Source organism: Acyrthosiphon pisum, chromosome X (genome assembly GCF_005508785.2).
Source record: "Acyrthosiphon pisum isolate AL4f chromosome X, pea_aphid_22Mar2018_4r6ur, whole genome shotgun sequence".
NCBI lineage: Eukaryota > Metazoa > Arthropoda > Insecta > Hemiptera > Aphididae > Acyrthosiphon > Acyrthosiphon pisum.
This window is the reverse complement of record NC_042493.1, coordinates 98,385,748-98,395,520: the sequence shown is the minus strand read 5'-3', so window position 1 is coordinate 98,395,520 and position 9,773 is coordinate 98,385,748. Positions and strand designations below refer to the sequence as shown.

The 9,773-nt window shown below is 30.7% G+C and overlaps 1 protein-coding gene and 1 long non-coding RNA gene across 2 annotated transcripts in view; one reads left to right on the top strand and one right to left on the bottom strand.

The window, feature by feature from the left end:
- LOC115033189 overlaps positions 1–230 on the bottom strand; it is a 1,052-nt gene extending 822 nt beyond the window's left edge. Inside the window, exon 1 of the mRNA XM_029485335.1 lies at positions 210–230. Within this exon, the coding sequence (XP_029341195.1) occupies positions 210–230 (21 nt within the window). The remainder of the gene's footprint in view (positions 1–209) is intronic.
- Positions 231–2,399: 2,169 nt separating this feature from the next.
- On the top strand, positions 2,400–4,249 carry LOC107882471. The gene is made up of 3 exons (XR_001678752.2): positions 2,400–2,611; positions 2,672–2,853; positions 3,896–4,249. It is a non-coding gene; the product is annotated as an uncharacterized LOC107882471 (long non-coding RNA).
- Positions 4,250–9,773: the final 5,524 nt, after the last annotated feature.

The window sequence follows — 9,773 nt, the reverse complement described above, 5'->3', positions numbered from 1 at the left end:
TACTTTAATTCTGAGTTTTTTAAATTTCAGTGAAACATAGGGTGATAGATACTAGTATACTACTATCATAATAGTACCATTATTCTGTGCTTTTACCGTGCGTGTAACACAAATAAAATGAGGTAAAACAACGGTTTAAGATATCTTAAACCGTGGGTAAAACAGAATACCATTGTAAAAATGATCAGCCCATATCAGTCATATCTAACTGATAAGTCGTTCTCGTTCATATTGACATAATATTATATTCCGATTGATAAATATTATATTATGGCAACATGACTAATGAACCTTATGTACTAAGGCACTAAGCCTATACTACAATTATTACAATAATAGATTAATTGCTATCGAGTTTTCAGGTAAGAGCGAAAAAAAATTAATATTCGTACCTAATAGGTGCAGTGAACTAGTGACGCGCGAACGTGCAAAAATCGTAAAATAGCGAACTTCATTAAGCTATAACTTCGAAACTAAGTCCGACCGCCAAATTCTGACTTCACCATCGTTCTCAGTATAGTTAACTACATAAGTCTAAAAAAAAAAAATTGCAACAAATAGGGTGTCCGGTAAAGTAACAAAATACCTCCTTTTCTATAAAGAAGACGTCAGCGCACTATTTGTTTTCTCTCTGACCCACTCGCAACATAGATAAAACGCATTTACACAGAATCGTTTTTCTATGTTTTTAAGTAATTACAGAGTAAAATCACCTATTACAAAAAAGATAGAGAATAATATTTTAGAGGGAATGACATATCGATTATATATTTTATTGTTATTTAACTTTGTATTTGACTTTCAAAATAACAAAAAAATGTTGTAAATTTAAATTATGTTTAAGCTGTTGTGACACAATATTTAGAGAAATTGATATGTCATTCCATCAAAGATATTATTCTCCATCTTTTTTCTAATGGGTGATTTTACTCTAAGATTACTTCAAAACATAGAAAAAATGATTCACAAATGCGTTTTGACTATGTTGCGCGTGGGCCAGAGAGAGAAAACAAATAGTGCGCTTACATCCTCTTAACATAAGCTTCTTGATGGTCAATAGGTGCATGAATGTTTATATGTGTCCCATCAATTGCACCAAGCACATTTGGAAAGGTGCAGGTAGAAAAAAATCCATTTTTAATTTCCCCAGCTTTTTCCTCGCTTGGCCAAGTGATGAAAGCTGGTGCCAAAATTTCCAAAGCAACAATCATGACTCTTCTGATACATCTTAATGCAGTTGCCCATTCCACATCAAATTTTTCTCAAATTGATCTACCTATATAATTTTTAGGTATAATAAAATAGATATAGCTAATTATAATAGTAATACACACAACAGTAGGTTTGCATGTAACAAAAATATTATGTATGTATACCAAAAATACCTGTAAGAGTCCGGAGTAGCCATTCTCCAAATTGCAATTAAAAATTGTTTATTTGGTGAAACAGATTTGTAACCTGGCTATGTTCTATTTAACTTTGGAGCAATTAGAGTCAATACAAATTCAAATGTGGTTGGAAGCATCCTATAAAATAGTACAATAATCGATTTATGTAGAATATTCACAATTTATTTGTATCTACTCTTATCTGGTAAAAGTAATCAACTATTTGGTGAATTTATGCCTTGTATTTTATTATTAAAACCTTCTAACCTGAAGTGAGCTTTGAATTGCCCATCATTGAATTGTGGTACGATCGTTTGAACATAATTTTACAATCTAGGTATTGTAGTTTCTATACTTTATAAACAATATACCTACTACATATTCATATTCATTGCTGTCATCTTCACTGTCATCAGACGAAGAGGAAAACACATTGTTGTATAGCATTGTTGATAACTAAATCACGCTAATTAGAATTATCCATTATAAAAACACTGAGTAAAAAAATTTTGGCAAATTTAAAATAAATTAGTAAAACTGAATGATCAAACTGCAATTATTCACGAAAACAAAATAAAATTCGTTTATCTTATCATCAATTTAATTTTTGATATCACTAAACAAGTGCTAAGCGCTCACAGGCCACAGCAGGTTCACACACGGACCGTAAGCAAAGCGATTGTATGCGTCTGTTTGCTAGTGGAAACGGTTCATAAACACCAGCGTGACATAGATAATATATTATCTGTGGAGCGTGAGTACGGTAAGCGGGTAAGCGCCCAACCATTAGATCATATACAATATGTATAGTAGTATGTATTGTATATGATCTAAGGCCAACCTGAATTATAGATGAGCCTAGCATAGATAATAAATTATTATCTGTGGTTTATGGTAGCCGGGCTTCAATGATAAGATCTATATTATAGTGACAAGTCGGCCGCTGTGCAACAAGTACAATTTTATTGTTGGCAAGTTCACTATAAGGGCCCGTATTACAATAGTCGATTACGCTTCAACCACTGATTTTACCGGCCGAACTCCGCGGTTCAACCTTAGATCAACTATTGTAATACGGGCCCTAACACTTTCGCTTTCATTTCTAATCTTGTCGTCCACTTGAGTTTCAGCGGAGTTTGTTGGTTCTATTGCGGTTCCTGTAATGTTCGTCGTCGAGGACGAAATTCACGTTGGTGGCACATGTTTTTCAATATTGTTTTTTGGTAAATATCGTTCAGACCATCGTACATTCATGTTATTTATGTACAATTTTCAAACTCTAGGATGTCATTTCTCAATTTGTCGACATTCGTGTTCGTGTTGTACATATTGTGTCACTGGTCTATGTGTCATTTGTAAACCGCGCTGAGATGTAAGTGGTGTTTGCGGTGGGATCACACCAGTATATTTTTATTATTGTATTACATCTTACGAATTGTGTCCACACACACTATCACTCATTTGGGTAAGTGGTATACTACATATTATCTATCATTATTTTACCTATACACAATGTAATGCGTGACCATAATATGTCCATACCGGTCTAGATTATTGGTATTATTTGCAAAAACCTTGTCTATTTTATTACATTTTTATATGTAACAGTGGAACAACACCAGCTGATTAATTGATTTATTATAATTATTATTATCATTAGCCGTAAAAGTCTCAGGTTTTTCTATTATATTCATGTATTGCAGATGACGTGTGTCTTAACCGTCTAAAGCTCATATTGTTATTATCATTGTCATCAGCCACCAGTCAGATTTATTTTACACTTAATGTACTTACCAACTGGACAATCAACATAATTTTATACAATATAGTCCACTTCATATCAACAAATTGTTACTCTCATTTAAATAAACCAGTGAAGTAGGCTAGTTTACTGCCAATTTTTGCACCTGCTTCATGAGCAGAGATTATTGGTTGTAATTAACATATGAGATTTATTGAATAATATATTATGTATAATAAATATTTTAACCAAAAAACAAAATAGGTGCATTCTATACGCTAAAATTAAATCATAATTCGATAACATAATATAGTTCGTTGACTTCCATTCTAAAAATTAAGTAGTACAAAAGTATATCGTTATCAATAAAAAAATATACTAGCATAAATTATACAATAAATTTGTTGTTTAAAAATAAATTTTTTTTTTAGACTGAAATGCTGTTAAATTACCTAATACATTTTTAACAACAAATGTGTAATTGTAAAGGTTTTGAAGTTATTAAAATAAAAGTTATTTCAAATAAAATACTTAAATTCAAAATTTACTATGGGGCTTACAATTTTAAATCTTTTAAGTATTTTCCTATGTTCAGTTTAGTTCCAAAAAGTGTTTCATAATTATTTCAAAAGGTTATCAAAAAAAAAATATATTTATGATTGAATTGCCATCGAGGTAGCCATTGAGGCACAAACAAATCTTTTCATTTTCTCGTTTGATGTTTGTTGCCATTAAGGCCCTAATATTTTTGTGTATTTCTTTCTAGTTGCTTATCACTAGTGTGGAAAAAACTTTCGGTGCTATCGACAGACATATACAACATTATTGTAAATTATCTCAAATCCCGTGTACCATTATTGTCATCGCCTCCTAAACTACCCGTAATCCGGCACCTGAGGTCAAACAATCAGCGTAAGTCCGCCAGCACCCTTAAGGGGTTGTGTGAGAGGCCGCTAAGATCATCGAGGGAATCCACCAGCATCAGTCGGGCATTGAGTTTAATTCTGCGTAAGTCCGCCAACAACCTAAGGAGGGTGTGTAAAGGACCGCACAAGTTCTCATAAGTACGGCGATTGAACACACCATCGCATATATCTTAGATTTAAGTAGATTAAGATAATTTTAAGAATTATTGTCTTTGTACCCTGTGGTCATTGCACCAGACCGGATCGGCCACAGCCCCTCCCCCCCCCCCCCCCCGTCAGCATAATTAAATAATTAAACTGTACCCAGCGGCCTGGGCACACATGACTTGGTCGCCTAAATAAAAAATGGCCCCTCTTAGGTACAATTAGAAAGACATTGGGGCTTTAACATATTTTTTCAATACATTTATTATAAGGATTGCGTACTTCGCTATATAGTAACAAGGTAAATAATTAAAATATGTTTATGAAATTTGAGCACATGACAATTCATTAAATTAAACACAAATTATAATGTATATTTAATATTATTAATATTTATTTATGAATATATATTAATATTTAATATACAAGCAATTTTTTTAATTCTGTTGACAATTGTGCATAACAACTTATTATTTCTTCTAAATTAGAAACTTTGTTTCTTACCATATTATATTGTTCTTCTCCTGTTGAAGATTTTACCTTAAGCATGTTTAAATAGCGTTCTTGAGCTTCCCCTTCATATACATACCGAATACATAATGATCCATGACTGACTCGTCTTGGGTAGAATCAATTTCTAATGAAAATATTTTCGCGTTAATAACTTTTTTCCTTTATTAAATTACCAATTAGTATAATTATTTTATTGAATGAATTTTTGATAAAATTGAATTGAAAGAACTTTTCCTTTTTGGTCTTTAATATTTTTATTATCAGCATTTTGTTTTGAAATTAGACTCTTTTTTGAATTAATTTTAATTTTCAAATGTTGCCACTAACATTACAATTGTCAAAAAATTACATATTTTTAAGGAAGAGTCTTACAATGAATAAAAATTTTCATTTCTATATCCTCTAAATGGTAAATCCTGTTTTGGAAATAATAAAATTACAGAAATAATTCTTTCAAAAACTTGTCATCCATTATCTTTTTTTTTTATCGTTCAAATATAAATCCAATGATTTTGAAGTACATGCTACTAAATAAGAATGAACTGCTAACTTGTGAATTTTACTTATTTGGTGTTTTTCTAAATATGTATTACATTAACTGGAATTCTAGTCACCCAGTTTACTGATCGATTGGTAGCAAAATCCATACATTTAGAACAATACATATTATTATTAGATACATTATAACTTAATCATTTACGCTGAATGACTGTTCTATTATCTTTATTTTCTATAGATCTATAAAATGTCTTAGATGGATCAAAACATATTAAAGGACCAGTAGGTTGTATTAGATGGTTTTTGACAAAATTAATTTTTACATTAGTTGGCATATTTGATGGTGAAATAAAATACTCAAAGTTAATAATATTACTATTGACTCCCATATTAAATCCATTTTTGTCGCAATCTCTATATAAATCATTAGGAACTTCATTTATGTTAATACTAAATATTGTTAATTGAAATGCTAGTAGGTTAGGTATTTCTATGTTATTTGGTTGTATACTACTCGGATTATTTTGATTTTGTACACATAAAAATGATAATTTGGTCTGTTTTGGATTATTCCCTGCGTTTTTCGATTTATCGCTTTCTAACACGTTTTTGATAACCTGAAGGCAGCTTTTCTTTATTATTCATCGTGCTATAAATATAAAATCACAATTTCTTGATAAAATTATTATGTTACGAAAAATGATAAAATTGAAACTAGTTGTAAGTTATCGAATTTATAATACTTGATAATACAGTGGAAACTGTCTAAAACTAACCCTGAATAAAACAGAAAACTATCCAATACAAAATTTTTCTATGGTCTCGGCACGTTCTTATAGTTTTATATAGACGCTGAACCTCAATAAAACGGAACCTTCTTAACGTGGAAACGGAAAAATTTTGTAAGTCCCATGCAAGTAAATTCTTTGCACGAACCGGAAAAATGACACGCGTGTGTACTATAAACCAAAAATAAGGTATAAAATATAGATACCGCGTATGTACAATGTACATCCTTAAATAGTGATAGATAAAGAAGAGAAAATTGTTCTATACATATTGTATATATACAATATATTATATTGTACGAATATATTATGTTATGTATATACACGATTATAAAGAACAGGTTAAGCATCGCGCGCTGTATCAGCGGTCAGAACTAGTTACGCTTCACGTAGTTCATAAAACCGCCGAGCGCTGCTAGTCAGACGTGCTAGATTTGTATTATACTGTGATAATCCCAATAGAAAATAACATTTTTACAGTCAGTTTTAATAGTCAAATTTACAAATGTAAAGTAGGTATTATTCGTTATAACTTATACTTTGTAATGTGAAGTATTTTTATTCGAATACTATTTTAAATACTTTATGAAAAAATTATTCAAATACAAAATAAAAGTATTCTTTACATCACTGGGCCTAGGTTGTAAATCGTGCTCAGACACCCGAACATCTCAAATACTTATTTTTCTTAAGTTCTAGATATCAGGTATACCTTTCTTTAAAATTTTAATAAATCAAAATAAAGATATTATATAATATTTCTAAAAACATAATATAATATTATAAATATTTATGTTGAAATTAAACAAGATATTCAGGGTATGACAAATATTAGATAGCACACCGCCACACCCTGTAATTTAAGTGTAGTTATATATATAAAGGCTCTCTAGTATAAATACAGTGGTATAATAGTTGGGTGTAATCATGTGTAACATAGGGGTCGTTGGATGTTGGTTGATAGAAGGAAAATAAGACATTATTGATTGTTAGGTATAACAATATTTTGAGGAGAAAGTCACCTAAGATTGCCTTAACACTAATTTTTTTTTTTTTTGATACATACCACTGAGTTTACATTATTATAATAAATATATTATAATATAATCAATGATTATGTTACAGATTCTTATTAAAGTGTGTTGTAGTACGACGTCTAAATGTAATATGACAGTCACCTATTTCATTTAACACATACAAATATACAATATTTTATTCCACCTGGCATGTAAAATGATGAAGTTCAGATCTTTATTGGATATTTTTCCATTCTTGATCTGCAAAAGTAATTACCTATAAAAGATAAAATATTTAAAAGAATATAGATGTGCACAAAGCAAAGCTGAAAAAATACAGTATAGATTTTAGTAGAAATTTTAAAATTAACTACAAATGAAGCGAATAAAGAGAGCAGTGAAAGCATTTAATGTTTGTACCTACCTTTTTTTAACAATAAATAATAATACTATATTTTACATAGGTAGTCAATATTACACATGTAATAATTTAGCCAACTTTTTTTTTTTTGTGCAACTTTTTCTTTTCTATTCATTTGAACGGCAAAGTGGCGCATACGCATTATTAAATAATTATTAATTATTGAAGTAGTAATATCGATTTTGTGAGTTGTACTTGTACATGGAAATTTGAATTTGTGTGTATCAAAAATATCATCAATAACTAAATCAAAAACATTTCTTTTGTTGCAGTGTTTAGAAAATGATGCTTCTACTTTGTTAATAAAATAAAATAAATAGATATTTGGATGGGTCAAGCCTCCTTTAGTTTTTAAATTGACGAGTTCAGCTTCAGGTATGTCAACATATGTTTGGGTAGATTTCAAAGCATTAAGGCAGCTAAAGCAAGCAGTAGTTTTTGATATTTTGTTAGATATGTACCCACAAGCATAATAGACAATGCAGTCTATTGCTTCAGAACTGTTATAGTTGTGTTCTTCAAAAATATTGTCTGTTTCCCACTGTCCTTCTTCAACAAGCATGTCAACTTTAGATCGTAAATTGATCAGCTTCTTTTTTCTCTCACTAATTTCGCTGCCTTGGAAAATTTCTTTGACCTCAGCTACTGAAATTTTAGGTGAGTGTCTATCTAGTATAGTACAATTTCCGTACTTCGGGGGTTTTAATACAGAATAGAGAGATAAAATTTGATAGAGATGAAGAAAAGTTTGGCCAGTCGGGTGGTCATTTGGGCCGGCTGCCTGGCGAATCATACCAAAAAATTTCTGAAAAAATAAAATACAATATTAGTAGGTACAAAAAATACAAAAATAGTTGAAATAAAAATGTTAAGAAATGCATAATAACTTCTAAGGGATCTTGGTTCATTTTTCCAGTTAACACGTATTCAAAGCCGCAATCCCATAGCAAATAATTTGTTAATTCAATTGTCGATCTTAATGTCACTCTAAGTCCTTCAGCAGTTGTCGTGGTTAGAAATTCATTTGGATGAATGTGTTGTTCATGCATACTTGTTTCCCAAGTGTTGAACCAAATCTCCGCGTCTTCCATTACCTATAAAATTAAAACATTATAAGGCAGATAAATTATAACGCATAATTATTGTTTAATAAATTATTACTTTTAAATCATGACTAGATTTCTTAATGCCTTCCGCTGTGTACCGTCTATTCATGACATCAAACAGATCGTTCAAAAACTTTGTCCACTTTTGAGTTTCATCGCTGTCAGCTAAAGTTTGAACTTTTCTATGTCTATAGAACTCTAATCCACATGCCATAGAATGACTAAATACCTAATTCAATATGCAATAACAACTACAGTTTTGATAATCAATTTATCAATATAAAAGAAAACTTTTATGATTTACTTGAGTCATTAAACGCACACGCATTTTCATAATGTTGGATAAGAATAGGTGGTCTTTAGTAATTTTGGGTACTGCTCTTGCAACACCAGCATGCACTGTATCAGCATTGAAAACATCAACATAATGTGACCATCTAATTGGATTACAATCTGCATTCATCTGGCAATCTGCATTCACAAAGAAATATTAATAACGTTTATAACATTTATTAGATTAGGAAATATATTTACCCGGGGAATTTTTTTATCGTGCAATCTGTTTCTAATATTTTTAAAAATATGGGGAATGTCAGAAAATGCAAATATTTTTCTACTTTCGTCCAAAGGATGAGTAAAATAATTTTTCATAGATCCTATAGCTCCATTTATACCAAACTCTTTCCACATTTTACGATTTGTCGATGCCCCATCGCAAATAAGTCCATCGATTATACAGTTTGAATTTTCTAAACACATGATTGCCTTTAAAACCAGTTGTGCCAGTACAGTTCCTAAAAAATAAGCAATAAAATCATTAATATGTTTAAATACTTTGTAAATAATAACTCACCAGAAACTACACCTGATGAGGCAAAAACAGGCAAATTGACTGTGAAAATTTCTCCGCTAAGCTTTGAAACATTAAGACCAAACCGTGATCAGCTTTCTTATTATCCGAACCAACAACTTCACCACCCATATCCTCCAAACCAGTATATGTCAAGTTCCTGGTGTTCACATAAAGTCCTTTTCGTAGCTGGACTTCATCAAGTAAAAGAACGCCATGACGCTGTTTATCAGTTTTCTTAGACATTCTTTTTTTTAACAGCTTGAAGAATTGATCATCAAAACCACAGTCAGTCTTTATAATGCTCACATATTTTCTTATTGTTGTAGTACAAGGCAATGAAAGAAGCTGTTGGTCCCTTAAAAATGTGTAAGCACCAGAA